Source organism: Pungitius pungitius, chromosome 11 (genome assembly GCF_949316345.1).
Source record: "Pungitius pungitius chromosome 11, fPunPun2.1, whole genome shotgun sequence".
Lineage (NCBI taxonomy): Eukaryota > Metazoa > Chordata > Actinopteri > Perciformes > Gasterosteidae > Pungitius > Pungitius pungitius.
Genome location: NC_084910.1, coordinates 4256826 through 4276810, shown reverse-complemented (window position 1 = coordinate 4276810; position 19985 = coordinate 4256826). Strand labels below are relative to the sequence as shown.

General features: G+C 45.1%; 2 protein-coding genes across 4 annotated transcripts; both read left to right on the top strand.

Moving 5' to 3' along the window:
- The first annotated feature begins 194 nt into the window (after window positions 1-194).
- On the top strand, window positions 195-4625 carry zgc:172323 (uncharacterized protein LOC564165 homolog). Of its 3 annotated transcripts, none has more exons than XM_062565681.1 (11): window positions 195-899; window positions 1065-1224; window positions 1422-1571; window positions 2008-2127; window positions 2219-2314; window positions 2398-2532; window positions 2616-2726; window positions 2811-2921; window positions 3037-3161; window positions 3262-4152; window positions 4341-4625. In XM_062565681.1, exons 1-11 carry the CDS (start codon window positions 676-678, stop codon window positions 4342-4344), a joined length of 2127 nt encoding a protein of 708 aa, XP_062421665.1. In that variant the 5' UTR covers window positions 195-675; the 3' UTR covers window positions 4345-4625. The 3 variants fall into 3 exon arrangements, with proteins under 3 accessions (XP_062421665.1, XP_062421666.1, XP_037310842.2); XM_062565682.1 differs by having other exon boundaries at window positions 3262-4158; window positions 4336-4430; XM_037454945.2 differs by having other exon boundaries at window positions 240-899; window positions 4336-4625.
- A 5852-nt stretch (window positions 4626-10477) lies between these two features.
- Window positions 10478-16275, top strand: prdm13 (PR domain containing 13). Its single transcript, XM_037454335.2, has 4 exons — window positions 10478-10734; window positions 12121-12252; window positions 12363-12483; window positions 14348-16275. Exons 1-4 carry the CDS (start codon window positions 10567-10569, stop codon window positions 15835-15837), a joined length of 1911 nt encoding a protein of 636 aa, XP_037310232.2. The 5' UTR covers window positions 10478-10566; the 3' UTR covers window positions 15838-16275.
- The last annotated feature ends 3710 nt before the right edge of the window (window positions 16276-19985 follow it).

The window sequence follows — 19985 nt, the reverse complement described above, 5'->3', positions numbered from 1 at the left end:
TTTTCCCTGATTACTGCGGTTTTAATATGTTGAAAACGCATCAGAAAAATAAGTGCTCATTTATGTCAAATCCTGCTGGGGCTCTTTGTTCCTCTGCAGTCGCAGCCTCATCAGGTCCCCCTCCAGCTTCGGCTCAGCATTCAATTAAAGTCCCTCGTCCCATCAGAGCAGATCACGTCAGTGCTGCACCTACTGCTTGCAGGCCCTGCTTGCCTGTCTGCCTCCTAGTGCTGCAATGCACAACGAAGTGGTGGATGTACAATAATCCAAGCAAAACCCATTGTGGTTCTGATGAAAGGGAGACTAATACACAATTGGAGTCGGTGTTTTCCAGAAAGACTAATGGGTGATGCCGTAAGCTACTATAACAGCCCCGCTCTGCTCCTCACAGGCTGCTGGCAGATATCTGAGTGGCGGGTCAAGCCTGATTTGGCGTAGAGGTACGACATTCCACAGGTGTGGGCTCATGAACTGGGATCTCTTTAACCGCTGGGGGGGTATGACGGGCAACGGGCTGTATAAAACAGCGACTGAGGTGACAATCAGGGTAGTGCTAACTTGGTGGAGCAGTGAAGCAGTGAAGTGAAGTGCAGCAAACCACCGAGTGGCCCTGCTTGAGTATTTCCTTCACCTTCCATCAGAAAAGCCAGAAGAAACGCGGTTGCTGCCGCCATCATGAGCCGCAGCCCAGATAGGATCTCGTCCTACCGCCGACACTTCGAGGACAGCAGCAGCTCATCCTACCAGGTCAGGGTGACCAGCCCGTCCCCCGCCAGGAGAGACACCCGTCATGCCTCCGCCGGTTACTGCTGCCAAGCCGGAGGCGGCGGCATGCGCGCGGAGTCAGCGGGCCGGAGGACTACCTCGGCTGCACGAAGGCCCCGCATGGCAGGCGCAGGGTAAGCTCTGTCAGCCACCGTGCCTATTCAGACGGACAGATTTAGGGTCTTTTGGGCTGTCTGAGATCATTTGTCGTTCTAAAAAAAATATGAAACTTTTTCCTAATGAAATGCCATCCATCCCTGTACCTCAAATGTCTCTTTGGCCCACGCGCAACCTTTCAGGGCGAGTGCTGGAGCCTTGGTCTGTGTGGGGCCAAGTGGAGAACTTCCTATAGATCTGGATGTGGCTTCAGCCGAAAATCAAGAATTCCTCAACACCCGCACAACTGAAAGACAGGAGATGGTCGTCCTCAATGACCGACTGGCTGTATACATTGACAAGGTAAAAAAAGCCCTCAAACTAACCACATTGGACTCATCTTTATCAGCTTGGGGTATTTAGCTTGGGTAACAATGCCTTTCGTTGAGAAATGGGTGCATATTACTCTCACCTCTTTGAGTACACATGCGGGAACATATTGTGGTGTCTGGTTCAGACACACTTGTAATCACAGAGGAGTTGTTTCTTTGTCCTCACAGGTTCGCTCACTCGAGCAGCAGAACAAGCTTCTGGAGGCGGAGATCGAGGCCTACCAGAACCGCTTTGAGAGTCCATCAGGTCTGCGCCTCTTGTACGAGGAGCAGCTGAGGGAGCTCAAAAAGATTGCCGACCAGATGAGAGTTCAGCGGGTGAGACAGAATTCTCCAGGCCTATAATCCTCCTTTTATATTTCAGGCGCTCAGCAGAGCGTGAGGACTGAATACTTTTGTTCCCCGGCGAGGTTTACACCTCACTGAGCTGTAGCTGGATCCATCCAAGCAACGACACAAGACGTCAACTTGGTGTTTTCAAGGTTCCTTACCTGGTAACAGGCTTATTTCTGGCAGGCAAATGAAGAGGTGCCTCGGGGCGCGTTAAGGTGTCATGTAGTACAGCTGTCTTCAGCAATGTTTTATGCACAGATGAGATACCTTGATTGTGAATCTTAAGACACACACACACACACACACACAGGAATGAATTACAGATTTAAAATGCAAATGTGGCTGATCTAAACTTTGCACGCACTCACACACCTTCAAATCTAATACATGATGACACTAATTATGGTTTCTTGGATTTCAGAACATTTCCTTGGTGGCTAAGGAGTCCACAGCTGGTCAACTGGAGGCCATCAAAATCAAATACGAGGAGGCAGTGGAGCTGAGGAGGAAAGCTGAGTTAGACATTGAAACCTTCCGTCCAGTATGTTACAAATAATTGGCCAATATCCCTTTTGCCATTGAATTAATTTACACTTCTGAACCCACATAATAACATGATGTGTGTTCGTCAGGATGTTGACAAAGCCACCTACTCACGCATTGCATTGGAGAAGAAGCTGGAGCAGATGGAAGTGGAAATTGAGTTCTTAAAACGGGTCCATCAACAGGTAGATGCTATCTTCATTTCAAAAGCAAGTATCTGGTCTGCCTTCCATTTTTTTAAGATTGCTAACAATTGACTTTTTCCCAGGAAATTGAGGAGCTCATGAAACAGATTTACTCAGCTCACGCATCAGCTCAGAGTGCGTTCGCCCTGCCTGACCTGGCTGCTGCTTTGAAACAAATCCAAACGCAGTACGATGACATCGCAGCCAAAAATCTCCAGGTAATATAAATGCATCAGCACGGTCTGAGGTCAAGTTTTTTTAAAATTCAAATGAATGTGAATTGTTCACGTTTGATTTTTAGGAGATGGATGCATGGTATAAAAACAAGTTTGAAGATCTAACCAGTAAGACGTCAAGGCACGTGGATACGGTGCGAAGCATTAGAAATGAAATTGCAGGTGCCAAAAAGGATGTGAGTATCCAAAGTAAAGATGAATTAATCAGGCGTGATTGACATACAATAATTAAATTACTGTAATCATAAAAATATCTCCAGATTCAAAGCAAAAACCGTGACTTGGATGCACTGAGGAGCAAAAATGAAGCTCTTGAGGCCCAGATCCGAGAGGCACAGGAGAAGTACAAGAAGGAAGTAGAAGACCTGCATGTAAATATTGACTCATATAGTCCCAGAATGCTGCTTCTTTTTGTGTATGTAGGCACAAAGCCACCACAGTAATTCATTGTTAACAGAAATAACGTGGTCTCCATTGACTTAATAGGCTCGGATTGAGGCCCTGCAGCTTGAGCTAAAATCCACGAAGGGGAAAATTGCACTGCACCTGCGCGAGTACCAGGACCTTCTGAATGTCAAGATGTCTCTGGAGATTGAGATAACAACATACAGGTGAAAGACATAGCCTTATAATTTATTTAGTGCCATGACATTTTTGTGAATAAATATGATCAAAGGTTTTGTCCTTTTCAAATAATGTTTTTTGTTACAGGAAACTTGTTGAAGGAGAGGATCTGCGGCTCTCTGGCATGATGCAAACCCTGTCCCTTACTAGCTGTAGAATGGGTGCCATTGGTGGCGGGATGAGCTTCACTGGAGGTGGAGGAGGCACGGGTGGTGTTAGTGGAATGGGTGGTATGATGGGAGGAAGTGGCGGAGGGGTTGAAGGCATGGGGAGTGGAGTAGCAATGGGTGCAGGGGGCATCGGTGCAGGGGGAATGGGTGCAGGGGGCACCGGTGCAGGGGGCATCGGTGCAGGGGGAATGGGTGCAGGGGGTACCGGTGCAGGGGGCATCGGTGCAGGGGGAATGGGTGCAGGGGGCATCGGCGCGGCTCAAGGCACTGGGGCTGGAGGAATGGCTGGTGCTGGTGGTTCGGATGACAAAATGGGTCCTGGTGGGGCAGGAGGGGCGGATATGGGTGGCCTTCATGGATTGGGAGCTCGGGGTGGGGGTGTACGAGTTGGTGCTGGGGCTGGGGGTACTGGTCAAGGCAGGGGAGGCGAGGGGGCTAAAGAAATGAATGGTGATGGCTCTGGGGATGGCATTGGGGGGTCTGGCTATGGGGCTGGAGGTGTGGGCACCGGTCCTGGGGGTTTGGGCAGTGGTCTTGGTAGAGCGACGGATGATGGGATTGGCAGAGGCATAGATAGAGAAGCAGGTAAAGATCATGGATTGGGTGCTAACGGGATGGGTGGCGGAATCGGAGGCAATGGAGGAACTGAGGGTGTGGGGGGAGGTGTTGCTCTGTCAGGCATCGGTGGAATGGGGACGATTCGTGGAGGAATGGGTGACACTGGAGGGTCCGATGGATATGACGGCAACAATGAGCCTTACGCAGAGCAAGCCGTTGAGCTGACGGAGAGGAGGACGGTACTCATTAGGTAAAGGTACCATCACACATGTTTTTTATCTTTATAGTCGTTACCTTGTTCGGATCGCAACAGTGAACGTTAAAGATATCATTCTTTAAGTGTTTAAATCTGCCAAAACCACATACGGCCACTTCCAGGTACAAAAGACTTCTCTATACTTGAGTCTTATGCATTTTATGTCCTCCCCTGCAGAACAGTTAAAAATGAGGATCAGGTGCTGGAGATGGACCACCAAGAACAGACCTACATCATTACTGGTGCAGCCGACGACTCCGACGACGAATGAGCAGCATGAATTACTAATTGACCTCCCCTCGCCCTTAAACCTCACCGCCCCTCTGAGCTTTGCACTGACCGCAGCCCATGTCTGGGCACTGACCTTCGCCCTTTGCCCTGGACAAGAGCACCATGAATTACCCTTTGCCAGAGAGTGAAACATTCACCTCATGGGGTTAAATATGCCTCACTAGTAACACAACCCCCCCCCCCCCCTTTTTTTCAACTTGCAGCAAATAAAGCTATCAGCATTCAATCACGCTGTCTTTTTCATTGTTTTTATACGAGGACAAAGGGTATTTTCCATACTATATTCATTTGCTTGACTGAGAGAGATTTTACTTTGATAGTTTGGGCTTGGAAGGACAAAAAGTGGAAAAGGGGAAGAAAGTAGTACGAGGCAACCGCAAAACTGAGAGAAAGGCAAAATAACCTGAGGGCCAAGAGGGGCGCCCTGACACCTTCTAGAGGGCTCTGGAATCTGTCAGTCAAATTCTGTCCTGCAGCAGAGTGACGGCACACAGCCGTTTCCTGTCCTCATTCCATCCACATCCACACCTTTTCCTCCTGCTGCTGATTGGGAGCGATTGGATCTGGCCAGCAGATGCCAAACACAGTCAGTGTCCTGCTCAGGGGGTTTGGAGCGGAGACATGCAACACACCAAACCTCTGAGAGAAACTTCAACAAAAGATGAGTATTTAGATGGGAACATTGCTATATACCATTATTATAATAATGCAAGCTGCAAGCCAAAACATTACATTATTTGACAGTGAAATGTTTCTACAATAGTCAAAACAACATCAAAATGATCACAATAATTGAAATGAAAATATTGATATGATGATACTAAATTTAGCAGGGTGGATAGACGCTTGAATAGCTGAGAATTTTTTCACGGAAAGAAAAACATTTCCCACTCGAGAATAATGCTAAAAAGAAATTACACAATAATAAAAACGGAGGTATTAACAAAAGCAGTTATTTCTATTTCAAACTTTTCGATGACAAATATATCACCATCCAGTTAAAATAAAAACAAAGAATTACCTGTATTATTTGGAGCCAACACGCCCATCTTATATCTGCTGTATATAATACTGTATTATTTAATTAAATCATTTTTACAACAATTATACACTGACTTCATGTTGAAGCAATCAATACTTCTCTCGCACATCGTTTCCACAAGCTCATCCCACCCGAACACGCGGGAGACAATTAGTTTGAGCCTAGAACTGTCAATCGGAGATATAATGAGCAGCCACGAGACGGTCATATCATTAGATTAGATTTTGTTACCGCAAATGAATAATGTGCATCCAACCCGAACGATCAGGGGGGCTTTTAGGCTCAAGTTCAGGGAGATAAATGCACTCCATGTCAATATTATGGGAAGGAATGTATCATCAATATAATTAGGGGAGGAGGAAACTGTGCGTGTGTAAGCGGAGCTCTCCATGGTGCTTCCTCCACACGGAGGAAAAACGGACGCACTGGCAGAGACGAGTGTTGTCTAATCGTTCAAATAAATAATAGATTCAAACTGTTTGTCGAAAAGAATTCCCTAACATTTTCAATACAAAAATGTGAATTGTTTTTTAGATTCATAATTGGCAAAATTAAACACAACTCATTATTGTCATTATTATCATAATTGTTGTATTTTCCTCATCATCATTGCTATAATAATTCAAACGTATAGTATTATTATCATGGATATTACCATGTGTGTTGTATGACTGATTAATGCATAATAAACATAACACATTTTCACTGAGGATTAGGGAACAATACAACAGAATAATTCAAATATCTGTTCATGTAATAACCATGACTTTGGCTAAAACATCTGGCCTCGTTCAAACATACAGGCCAGTCAAGGTTACGTGACTTTAAACATGCTCTTTGCCATCATAGATGTTTTTCTCCCACGTTTAGTTTGCAGAAACACGCCGCACGGCCAGTTGGGTCACTAACCTCCATCCGAATAAGAAAATGCTGTTTTAGTCGGAGCTGAGGCAGAGGACTCCTTGTATTCACCAAGAAGGGCAAAAGTTGTGACTTTCTTTGAAACCGACGATTTTCCATCACTTTGTGCGTGTGCTTTGGGTGGCTAAATCCCAATTAGGGTCGGCTGACACGCTGCTCTATTCACGCAGAGCCGCGCCTGCATACATTTGCCTAGGAATGAACTTCTCAAATAGATCTCCTGCTAAATGCGTCGGACAGCAGAGAGAATTGGCCTGAGTGACACTTTCTTTCCGAGGCGCTCGAGTGAGAAAAGGTATGAATTTATAAGGTACACCGAAACATATCAATTCACGCAAACTTCACACGCTTTTATCCGCGTCTCCTCATGCGAGACAAAGTGACTTTAAGTCAGAGAAATGTGGTCTGAAAAAGAAAAAGAAAAAACTTTGTAGAGACTTTGAATACCGAAACGGTGCAGCCCACTTCGGTGGGAGGAAAAAGGGGAGAAGGCATTTTGAATGAAATCACGCATGAACAGCGTTGAATCAGGTGCCGTTTATTCGGCTCCTCTCTAATGCGATTTTGAATATTAGTCTGGGTTAAAATCCCAATCATGTCATCTGGTGGGAGTCCCATACAAGCATAATTACTATTCAAACGCGTCGCTAATGTCCCACCCGCATCAAGGCAGCTGGTCTGCCTCTGGCGCAGCTTGTATCTTTCCCCAGGTTTCTCAGAAAGTAGAACACATTAAACATAGTGGCTGTAAAGAAAGAAAAGAAAGAAAGAAAAGTAAAAGGCGAGGTGTAAGGCAGGACTGTCCAAAAGCCATTTCTCTTTGAGTGAGATCCGAAAGGAATAATGAAACGTTCTGATTCCTGTGAAGAGAGAGTTCAACCTGTCCCGGAGAACCAAAAGCACGAGGATTTAAGTTGTCTTATTCATTGTTTGTAATTAGGCTATAAGACGTGTGACCAAACAAATGTGAGAGGAGCCGAAGGTGTTTGCTTACATGTGTAGATAGAAGATAGATTTAGACAAACACGGAGTCATTCCCAAGACGAGTCTGTGAGAAATAGGCCACTTCGCTAGTGGAACAATGATTGGGCTCCTCTGAAAAGAACCCCCAAAAGTTTATGGGTCGACATAAAAAATGTGTTTTCTCCCAAGCTCGGAGGGGTCTTAGACGGTAGGCCATTGAAACCAGTTGAGGAGAGGTGGTGGTGAACCTTTGGCACCCATGAAGTATATCGTGGAGTATAATGCAGATCCCTGGTGGGGCATTGCTCGATGTACTAACCGCGTTGCTTTGCAGACAGGTTGTTCCTCTATATTCATGGCTCATTAATGACCAACCAGTTAAATCAGAGCCATACCGTTTAGACAGTTAGAATACCGCCCCCCACCCCCCTCCCCGCCCAACACACACACACAAAAAGGCTGCCAAGTGCGAGGCAGAGCCGCCCATAAAAACGTCTTGCGACTCCGATTCTTCTCCGGTGGTTATTTACGTGTATTAAAGGGACGCGGAGTTTGATTTAAGAGATGCGCACTGGCGGAATGCTGTCGATTTGCTCTGTGATATTGTCCCCGGAATAAAGATCAAACCATGTAATTAATGTGTCTTTTCCTTTTTTTTCTTTTATTCCTTTAAAAAAATAAAGCAGGAGGAACAATACCGTCCGTCAAACCATTTAACTGCATTTCATTGTCCATCCCCTTTTGCCTCCAAAGCTGTTCTCCCTCCAACATTGAGCCTTTTGACCGCTTTTCAGCGCGCCAGAGCGCATGGTGAAGCGGGTAGATTCCCCTCAAACAGAAAGGGAAAGTCTTCTCATATTTCTCTCCTCTTAGAATAACTCATTTCACCACGTAGAAGTGCAGGGCTTTTAAAAAAAAAAACAGTGCATGGGGTGGCTGGGAACCAGCAGCAAATGGCGAGGCGTTAATAAATAACCCCCCTCGGCACAGCCAGGCGCAAACATTGCACCCATTGATGAGATTGTTCGCGTGTCGTTCAGGCTCTTTGGCTGACTAGAGGAGCGCGGGGAGGAGAAGGAGAGGGGGAGACCTGGGGAGAGAGAGAGAGAGAGAGAGAGAGAGTGGCATATTCATGTCTATTAGTTTATAGCATTTCTATTTCTGAACAGATTGAGTTCCAACTGAAATGAATTCATACATGGATTTAATCTCAGCTGGGATACCTCGTCGATGTTGTTTGTTGCTGGCTTGCTCTTTTGAGGATGAACAGGAGTTGTTCAGTCATTCTTATCCAATATGGCTTTTGACCATTTTAATATTTTATTTGATTGTATTGTATTTGTTCTAAAGAGTCATATATTAAAGATATATAAGAATAGGCTACTTGTCTAAAGAGGACAGGTCAGAGGTCAAAGTGTTCACGGTCTGAATTGATCGCCCTCCTCCAGGTTCCTGTGTTCTTCTTCTCTCAGACTCGTCACCAGCCTTCAAAAGGCTCCAAGAAGTTGAGACAACCTGCTGCACAGAGCCACGTGTTCTCGCCAATCATAATACATCCAATAATAGGAGAGCAACCAAGCGGAGTAAGTCATCTCAGGCTTTTAAGATGATATTGGCCATGGAGTCATGTGACCCGATAAAGTGCGAATACGATTGAGTTGGTGGTCCATCACAATTATGACATTTCTTGTTTGTGTCTCGACGTAATAAGCAATTTTTCAAATTATTTGATTTTTTAGATCATTATAGCTTTGGATAAACTTTAAAATGTAGCATTTATCCATTAAATGACACAAAACATTAAAAAAACAAATAGTGTGAGAAAAATTATATTTGATCAAAGCCTTGTAATCTCGCAAATGCAAGCTCCATTTTAAAATAATTGTCAAAATATCAATCAACCCGATTCAATCAATCAAACAAATTGTGAAACACTTGAATTTATTTTCTCACAATAATTGAGTCTGAAATTTACTAGATTTGAAAATAAACTAAAGATTGAAACATTTAAATTTCAGAAATGCCAGATTCCCTTCAAATGCGTGCTTCATATTTACACGATATTCATGGTAAAATAATTTCTAATAATGTGAATTTTGACTAAGCAACAATTAATGAATTATTAATAATTTAAAATAACTGAATTTAGTAACCATTCAAGGGATAGAAATAACGTCATTACTACCCCCAAAGATGATTTGTGTAATTATTCGGTGTATTATTAGTATTTATGTTATGTCCCTTGCAGAATATACGTGTTGAATGAGGAAGAGAAGAGAAGAAAACCACAAGTGTGAGCGTTGGGAAGATGGGGATGGTCGTTGTTTTTTCCCCCTCTCCCTCTCTTCCCTCTCTTCCTTCTGCTGGTTCCTTTTCAGTACCTGCCTGATCTCCACCCGGCACACGCCGAGAGTCAATAGAAGTTAACAAGTCCTCTAAACTTTCCTGCGCTTTTGTTAAACTACGGCAACAAAGGAGGAGGGAGAATAAAGCGCTTTGAAGTGGATAAAACCTCAAAGAAAGCCAGCCAAGTAGATTTAAAGTAGCCATTGATTTCCAAAACCTGGCCTGAAAGAGGAGAATGGAAAAGGGTGAGGATTTATGGATAAATTATACAGTGGATTTGTCAGTTAAAATATCGGAACTGTCTGCCGGACAAAGCCACATGCTGAGGATTAATGGTCGCTCCGGACCTTTGATTCGGCTCCCTCTTTTCTCTGCTCTTGACAAATTGGATTTTGGGGATGGGAAGGTCGCCTGGCCCTTTGTGTCTCTTGACCGTTTTGGAGCAATTCATTATGCGCGCGGGGTGAGGGAAAGTCTCCATGTGACCAGGCCGTCCCGTTTTCCCCTCTCCTCACAGCTGCTGAAGAGCCCAACTCTCTCACACTCACTCATTCGAACACGCGCACGCACACACGCAGACACACACACTCCGGCTTGCTGTTTCAAACTCAGGACCTAGCACAGCATCACTCCAGGAGGGGTGGAGGCTGCGGGGGGTTATTGTGGGGGCGGGGGGGGGGGGGGGGGCTACCTTGCCTGCACCACCACTAGAAAAGCCGAGAGCATAACGCAAACGCATCACTTGGAGGGCGGAGATCGGCCGGTCCTCATCATCTCTACCTCCTCCTCCTCCTCTTTTTCTTCCTCCTCCCTTGCACTCTCCCATTCGGTCTCCATCAGTCTTCATGGTTCTGATCTCACCCCACACCATGCAAGCCACCCGGGCGTCCACCACCGTCAGTGTGTTAGCGGACTGCAGCGTCCCGGCCGGGCTGCGGATAGGACCGGTACCGGGCGTCTTCAAACTCGGGAAGTACGTGTCGGACCGCAAGGAAGTTGGACCCAAGAAGAAGGTGAGCTACAAAAAGACCTCCTCTACGCTGTACACGTTGCATTACTTGTTTCACTTCTGGGTTTTAAAATGCGTTTCGGCTTTATCAGGTGCACCTGAGGACGCTGGCATTGCTTTCGTTTTAAATGCAATGTCACGCATTTATTTATAATCGATTGTGTCGTTCGAAAATTGCATTTCTCATTCTTTAAAGTTACTTTTTTAATATCGAAACAAATAATCTTGATATCAAAAACGAACGGATTTGGATTTCAAAGCTGCACTGTCAAACTCCATCGGGCCTTCGCCTATTAATTGGTTTGGCCTGTCAAGTTGGGAAATAATTGAGGTCCATTAGCGGCCGACTTGTCAGTCTGTGCTTCTACTTAACCGGCCTAATGGGTGACCTGGGTCCGCTGTGTGGGATTTCATGCCCTTAGCCGCCTCACATTTCACCGCCCGGCGAGCCCGTTATCCCGATGAGCCGTTTAATTTTAATGCAATCCGGCCACAGAAAGATGCCATCGAGGCCGGAGCCACAGCCTGGGGCTATACAAAAAATTGCTGATAATAATAAAAGTAAAAAGTAGAACGAAACAAAACGCTTTTTTTTCCATTTACTAGAATTTGGCGGTGTCCGTGGGTTAAAATTTTTTCAAGACAATTACAGAAATAAAAGTCGAAAGAAGTCTCAAAAATCAAGAAGAAAAACAATCCTGAAAAATCAAACTTCCAAACAGTTATTTTTCTGTGCACGCGCACAGAAGTAAACAATTTACGACTCTGGGTCCGTCTACAACCGCACCCTGTTTTTGTTGAGCTGTCAGCAGTTGTGATTGATGCGTCTAAATGCGTGGCCCCGGGCTGCCGGCGATCATCAGGTGCAATCTCCGTGTCAAATGTCACGCTTCGATCTTTAATGTCCTTGAACAGTTTAGAAACGCTCTGACAGTCCTCAAATTCGTTTCCCATATCAACTCAATTAGGCCCGAGTGTCATTCTCTTTAGTAAATTATCAGCAGAGCGGATAAAGACGCATTAAGCGCTCGTTGGTCATGCGTGGCGCGGAGCACCTCCAGGTAACGCTTCAGACAGACACTGACAAACAATAACTGCAGGATAAGTTGTTCAACAACATCTGGATAATACAAAAAAAGACCCGAATGGAAAGAGTATATAAAAATAGTTTATAATGCATGAATTCGTTTTGGAAATAAAAACTGCTGACCTTTAATAACAAACCAAAAAATATTTTTTTTGAACTACTACTTTGGATATTCGTTGCATTTTTTGTCTGTGAACGGAGGACACGACGAAGGGCCTCGGTGGTCACGTGTCCCATCATCTCGCCGTGTATCCGGTCCAAATGTCTCGTGCGTATTCTAAACCGTTGGTCTGCTTGATTCAGATCCGCTTGGTGCGGGGGGACTTCGTGGATGAGTCGGGCTGTCCCGTGCCGGACTGGATCGGATTGATCCGCGCGGCCAGGAGCAGCCAAGAGCAAAACTTGGAGGCAGTGTCGGACTTACCTGGAGGACAGGTAAATGCTCCTCACGTTACACATTGAGGCCAAAGCCCCCGTCTCCCCCCCCACTTCCACAGACACACATTCGTTCACCTCAGTTAACTTTGCCTTTATTCTGTTTTAAGATTTTCTACCGCGTGCTGAGAGAAATACCCGCAGGAGAGGAGCTCTGTGTTTGGTACTCCAACGCTCTGGCCCAGTGGTACGACATCCCTACGACGGCCACTCCCACGCACGACGAGAAAGGTAAATCCAACTGCTAATAAACACAAGAGTTCAGCCAGACTGCCCATACAATCTGAAAATAAAGTGATTGGAATTACAAGAAAACGACGACCGCGCAGACTCAAAGGCGGTGCGATTTTAAAATGTGAGACAATTGGTAATAATTCCAAGTTGTCAGATCTGCAGAGAGGGCGGTCACTGACACATCATCGACATGTTAAATGACTTTCAATACTCGTGATGTGCCTCCTTTATCGCTCAGTGATGGAGATCAATTGGCTGTTGTTTTTACTTCAGACAGTCATTTATGAATTGAATTGTTGGGGAATCCCCAAAATATATCACAATTGTTTATAAATTAATGTAAATTAAAAAAAATTAAAAATCCTTTTCTAAAACGGTTCTAAAAAATCAATTCGTTTACAATGTATGTAAATTAGATAAGATGTGAATATGATTTGGAACTGGATATTAATAATTCAAAATTGATGAGCAAAACTAAATCTGATCGCAGGAATATTAACAAGTCATAAAACAAAAAGCTTTGGTTTTGTCATCAGCCTGTTTGCATTTTTAATCGGTTTGTTTGGGCTGGTGAGGATAATGTGGCTGTTGCGCTTGGGGATTAGTCGTTAATCTCGGTTTAACACCAGCTCGGAAGGAACGAATCCTTCAAAAAAAGGAAAAGATTATTATCTACAGACACTTTACAGGGAAGTCCATCAATTGAAGATAATTCTGGATTACATCTTTTGTTTGGATGGGGAAGGGCCTCGTAACTAATTTAATAAATGTAATAAAATGAGAATACAATACGCTTTAAATTATATCAAACATGCGCCTGGAGACATACAATAATATATGTAATGAAATAATTACGATACTTGAAGCATAATTCAAAAGAATACAAATAAAAAAAAACAACTAAAAGCAACCGGCAACTCGGCAACCATGGAAGAAGAAAGAGGGGCTGGTGATTCAGTTGCGAATCGGAGGTTAACAAATGTCATCAGGTCCTTAATATTCATGTATTCAAAAGCACATAAATTAAAAAACAAGTGCTTCACGGCAAATTAGGTGGGTGCGTCAAGGTATTGTGGCCTAATGAATGCTAACTTTTATATGGGGTGTATATTGCCATGATTCTCCGGCCCAACACCGAGTGCGCTCCTGGACATACGCTCGCTCCCATTATTAGGCTTCAACAGATGGGCCTGCGCCATTGTTTCTGGAGACTTGCGATTTCAAGCAACAGCTGCTGTCACTTCCACGGGAAAGCACACAGATAGGGAGAGTGCCGCGTTCAATGCCTCGGTCCCTGAGCGCCAGATTGGGCTGGGCGTTTGCTCTTTTGATGGCGATCATAAACAATGGCCCGTATGAGGATTACAAAATCATTACATCTATATTAACCTCGGAGTGCTCGACTCGGGCGGAGGGTCGTTAAAATGGCCTGTGTCGGTTGCCATTTGGCACCGGATCTCAGACACCAGATACCATCCAATATCCTTAACATTTCGATTTTAAAATGTAACGGCGATGTGAATCTGTGACTGGTTGATGTTACTATTTAAAGTGGCACATTTAAGGAAACATCGGTGCTACATTGCCGTGTTAAATCAATCCCTCAATTGCAACGCACTGTAGGAAGACAGGAGAGGAAGACGGAGGAGGGGGGGGGGTCACTTCTTGATGTAGGCACTCACAGGTCTTTCCTCTACAGGTCGCCTGAAGTGTTCTTTTTTTATTTTAAGCACATCCATTGCATTTGGCGCACAGGGACATGTGGTAAATCGTAATACCGGCATCATCTGGCTGCACGCTGCTGTGCCACTTAACGACCCGCATCCATCTGATAATTAATTCCTTTCCTGTTTCTCTACAGGTGAGGAGCGCTACATCTGCTGGTACTGCTGGAGAATATTCAAGTACCCGAACACGCTCAAAGCTCACGTCCACTTCCACTGTGCCCTGAGTAACGGGCGAGGGTTTGTGACCAGCGAGCAGGCCAGAGGCACAGAGACCTTCAGCAGGTCGCCGAAATCCGGAGACATCCCCAACACCTCCACCTCTCCGAGAACCGGCCACAGCAACACGTCAATCTCAGAATCGGGCAGGCGGGCGGTATCCTCCTCGCCATTCCCGCACAAGGCGGGGCAGTCGAAGAAAAGCAATGCCGAGGATCAGGACAGGGCCCTCGACATGAGCGTCACCTCAGCCCGAAACCAAGGACACATCCTCGGCTTCGGCCCCACATCGTCAGTGCTGAGCAGCATGGGCTTCCACCCGGGCGTGCGCTCGGCCTTCAAACCCACCGGCGTCGCCAAGGTCCCGGGCGCGGAGGCCACCAGAGAGGACGCAAACGGGAAGCTGGGCGGCCTGGCAATCAGCAAGCTCACCGGGAACCTGAAGCCTATGCGCAACGCGGGCGAGGCTCTAAACGGAGGAGGGAGCCACCCTCCCAAGTGCGCACCCGCAATCGTGGACTCCTCGTCTCCAATGGTGCCGTGCACGAACACAATTCGGGGGTTCCCGTTGCTGCCTCACATGGAGGAGACCTCGGCTTTCAAGCACGTGGACAGTCGGATGCACTCCGGCCTGTCCCAGTCCCGCTACCCCCAGATGCCCCCCGGACTCCACTTTGAGCGCTTTTCCCTGCCTCACTTCGACGGTGTCAAGGCGTATGGCGGAGACTGTAACATCCCACTCATGCCCCTCACAGTCTACAACGGGGAGCTTCTGTACAGCTCGCCGTACTACCCGCTCAAGTTCCACTTCAGCAACCTCCTCAAGTACCCGGAGTCCATGTCCTACTTTGGCGCACCCTCGCTGAACCACGACCTGGGCTCGATCACCAACATCGACCGGGAGATCGCAATGCACACGCAGCAGTTATCCGAGATCACCGCGGAGAAGAACCGGACGAGGATGGACTCGATGCCCGCCGGGAGCACCAGCAACGCCGGCTCTGCCAAACCGAAAAAGGGACACCTGTGCCTGTACTGTGGTAAGCTGTACTCGAGGAAGTACGGCCTTAAAATCCACATGAGGACTCACACCGGCTACAAGCCGCTCAAGTGTAAAGTGTGCTTCCGGCCGTTCGGCGACCCCAGCAACCTGAACAAACACATCCGCCTCCACGCGGAGGGGAACACGCCGTACAGGTGCGACTTTTGCGGGAAGGTGCTGGTGCGGAGGCGGGACCTGGAGAGGCACGTCAAGTCCAGGCACCCGGGGCAGACCGTTAAGAAACTGGACGAGAAAGCGAGCGGCCTGTTCGAGGACGCGGAGCCAAAAAGCGACAATGACAGTGACGTGGACGTGTGTTTCACCGACGACCAGAGCGACCAAGAGTCGAGCAAAAACACTGACTGAGATGCGTCCGTGGCCAGCGAGGCCGCTCAATGACTTTTAAATTATGTAAACGAGGAGTCGTGATTATCCGTGTTTGTACATTTGAGACTGGACCCCTTCGAACGATGACACAAAAATGTCTAAATTGAATTATTACTCTTTCACATGTTTGTTTTTAACAAAAATAAGCAAAATAATGTCTGCTAGTGGTGCTGCGGACAATTTCGTTAAATGCAAAAAGAAATATCTCAATTATTATCTCTCTTCATATGCTGCCTATCGAAATCCTAACAGTTCCACAAAACCACCAAAACAGCTGCACACAAAACGAAAACAATGATCCAACATCACAAGCATGTCTTTTGAGAGAAGTATTCAAGTGACAAAATCACCTCAGATGTATATTTATGGCGGTGTAAAAAGGGTAGCAGTTGTCTCCTATAATGCCCCCCCCCCCCCCCCCCCTGAGGAATGATCTGTGACTAAATGTCCAATTAAAATAAAATCCTGAAGAGCACTACATTCCATCACATTAGCTATGGACACGTTCTACTGAACTATGAGCTGTAAAAGAATATGATTCTTTTTTTTAATTATGATTATACTTTCTGTTTTTTTTTGGTTCATAAAAAAGTGGCATCTTTCCCACATTACCTTGTAAACTGTCAGTTGCACTTTAAAAACAACAATGGTATTTCACTTCAGCAAGACAAGACGCATCGCCATTATTATAATCCAATTCATGGTCAGGACTTGAACATCTCGGATTGCCTGCGCCTCGCTCAGTAACACACTGTACTTACATTTGCACTTTTTGCCGAGGTCACGCTGTTCTGACAGAAGCAGCCAGCAGCAGCGCCCATTTTATTTAAGGAGTTTTTAGAGAGAGAAAATTGTATTGATTGCAATTATAGCTTATGTAAAGTGTAAGTATGATATTTCACATTTCAGTAAAGAAGTGTTGTATACGTTTGTTTATAAGTGATATTGTCCATGACCACAATATTTTAACCCTGTCCGTTAAGTCGTTTTTGTTTTAGAATAAATTTAATTTAAAATACATTTGTGTTGTTTGAGGTTTTCCTTTCGCCGCCAAATGAATGGCGACGTATTTCGATGTAATCCCAATTAAACTCTACTCTCTACTGAACACGCATATTCATTAAGCTTGGTGTCTTGTTTTGTGTGGAACAATCCGCCTTTACAATTCGGGTAAACAGATATTTGTAAAATATATAACAGAGAACATTTAGGCATTTATAACACAAATTCAAATGGCCATCGATGCTGCGTCGGTCGGGCCTGTTCAATGTCCGCACATAAAGATCTTCTGTAAAGCTATAATGGAAGCTTCCTCTTCTTCTCCTTTTAATACTAATGCAAATAATAAATAGTAATAATACGAAACATCTTCAAGAGGAAAATATTTATTTTTTTAAGTGGCAATACTGCAATAGAAAATTATACGCCCTGCTTTAAAATTCTTCTTAAAGAGAGAGCTCAACCAAAAAAGGAAAATTGACATATTTTTCATCTCAGCTTGAATGCTTGATCGATCTTGACTGTGTTGGTCGATCAAGCTGGTCACCCCCCCCTCATACTCCTAAAAAGATATTTGGCAATAGTAATACTAGAAACGAGTTTCAACATAAAGCTGTTCACACTGAGGCTCCATGATTTTCACATGAAACTAGGTCATGTTGTTGAATTTTTAGATTATTTATGTCCCATTATTTTGGAGAGATCTGCCGACATAACCAACACTCAACTCACACCAGAACAACTAGATAAAATGGACCTACAGGTAACAACAGATGATTTCTGGGGAACAGGCCCCTGTGGCTAACAAATTGTTAAAAGCGAAAGTAAAAAACGTTCCTGTGCCGCAGTATAAAAGCCATCCCTGGACTGCATTAGGACCAGTCAAACACATTTACTGCGATAGTGTTATCTTGTTATAATTAATGTGTGTTTCTTTCACACGTTCATTTTTTTATTCATTAAAAACTGAGTCAAAAAAGGATTAGGGAACGGACAAAAATAATTCAGAAACTGTAAATTACTCTCATACTTCACTGATGGTTAATCATATGGGAGTTTTACCGCATTCAATGTGAGGGACCAAGGACGAAGTAGCCTATGTTATAAGGATTGCTTATTAAGCACTCCAAGGCCAATTTGGGATTTTTGGCAATACAAATCAAATTGAGTTGAAAACCTTGTTTGAGCAAGATATTGCTTTACTTTCTGTCTCGCTATGGGCAACAAGTGGTACTCCACCTGTGATCACTGCCCCAATTCAAGCTGTGTGGTGTCAACAGACTCGAGTGGGAGCTTTGACTCCACCTCTGAAAATAAATGGAGGCTTTTCCTTCCAGACAACATCCCGAAGAAAAGCATCACACATTTTTTTTTCCCATTAGTGAAGGCGAAAGGGATGGGTGGTGGGGTTGAGTGCAAGTCAGGTCCATGGTTAAGATAGACCTGAACAACAAAAGCAAAGCTTTTGATTTCGCTGGTTAATCGCTGTCCCGATGGTCACGAGCGGCGCTCAGAACGAGACTGCAGATACCATCAACTTTGAATTTCCCACTCAGGATGATGACCTCACTCGTCCCATGAGAAGAGTTCAATGCTCGCGTTTCCAAGTTTCAGCGCAGGGTAAGTGTCAGTGTCTTTGCAGTTAAAAGCAACATGATGCATGTGCCAAATTGTGAAGAAAAAGCTCAGTGTGATACACATGAAATCTTTCTCCTCGTGATCGGCACACCACGATTCAACCCGCCTGTAATTAACTCCCAAAGTGGTTTCGCTCACAGCAGGGTCGGGGCTGTCTGGCCCCTTTGTGTGCCTAACTCCCCCCCCCACCCCCCCACACTCCCAGTTCACTGTACCCGGCATTGTGTCCTCTCTTCCACACACAATACTCAGGGGCTCTCCGCTGTGGGCCCCCACATCAGGCCTGGACCCAGTCCAGGCCCTGTTTGTGTTCCCTCCTTGCTCTCACACTATAACACCCCGGCTCGCTCATCCCCTCCCACCAGCGTTTTCAATCAATTAGTGCCGTTCATTAGTGGGAACATTGGGGGGGGGGGGGAGTTTGATTGAGAGAGTTTGACTCCCAGAATTCGATCCAAAACCAGACTTAAAAGCCGGCCACCACGCCAAGGCCCGACTTGTTTTTTAGCCTAAGGTTGGGTCTCCTCCCAACGGCTGATGTGGGAAACCTTCATCATAGGAATCCTTTTAGGCTTGATTAGATATATCTTCATTAGATATATCTAATCAAGAAAGGTGTGAGACGCAGCAATGCTTATAATTCAGAGACATGTCAGGGTTTCAAAACCACTAAATAAGTCATTCAATAAGACAACATTCGCTGTACAAGGTTGGAGACTTTGGAGATATTGTCTCATTGAAGAACTTGTTAAGCTGAAAGTGTTCAGAAGAGTCTGAACGGGAGAGCTCCTGAATAAAATGTTTCAACAAATGGCCAACAGGGAAACCTTGAACAGCACACAGCATAGTGTGAGGGGTTAATTTCGAACCTCCCCGAGATAGACACCGGATTATTCAGAGCAACAGATTGATTATTCCTTGCTTTGATGGTTAATAAAGATGATGGTGTTTTTATTTGCAGTGCTAAGACTACATTTGGTGATTGAGGCTCGAGACAAAAGAACAACACAAAAAGAACAACGTGCTCCCTATAAAATGAGATGTGGAGATCAGAGGAAATCATTAAGACTTTCCTTTCACTTTTCCACTAAATGCGTTGCATTGTATTAGAAGATTTAGCCTGCATTTCAGCACCTGCCGATCTGATGAAGAGTAGATGAATGCCACCGAACAATAAATATATAGTTGGTATGCCAGCTGTATACATCAGGTCATAATGTCCTCAGGCATCTTGGTGTGTCTGGGAGTGTGTGTATACTGTTCAACATTTTCTCCATTGGAGCTGATGCTGTCATAGTGCTACACAGCAATGCACACATGTAATTGAACCACAACCCTTCCGACGAGGGCCAGAGCCAGAGCTGGCTTAAGAATGGCTCATGAGGGAGGGAACCTTCATACTCAACTTTCACACAACGTTTTAAATATCCATTTGATTTGAAACCAGGTAATTATGCCTTAAAGGGTACTTTTGTGTTGAAAGACTTCGT

Coding starts and splice junctions, on each gene's coding strand:
- prdm13 (XM_037454335.2), top strand. CDS start 10,567: ATGGTTCTGATCTCACCCCACACCATGCAAGCCACCCGGGCGTCCACC. Junction 10,735..12,120: donor AAGTTGGACCCAAGAAGAAG/GTGAGCTACAAA, acceptor TGCTTGATTCAG/ATCCGCTTGGTGCGGGGGGA. Junction 12,253..12,362: donor CGGACTTACCTGGAGGACAG/GTAAATGCTCCT, acceptor TTCTGTTTTAAG/ATTTTCTACCGCGTGCTGAG.
- zgc:172323 (XM_037454945.2), top strand. CDS start 676: ATGAGCCGCAGCCCAGATAGGATCTCGTCCTACCGCCGACACTTCGAG. Junction 2,533..2,615: donor TCGCAGCCAAAAATCTCCAG/GTAATATAAATG, acceptor TTTGATTTTTAG/GAGATGGATGCATGGTATAA. Junction 2,922..3,036: donor AGGAAGTAGAAGACCTGCAT/GTAAATATTGAC, acceptor TTGACTTAATAG/GCTCGGATTGAGGCCCTGCA.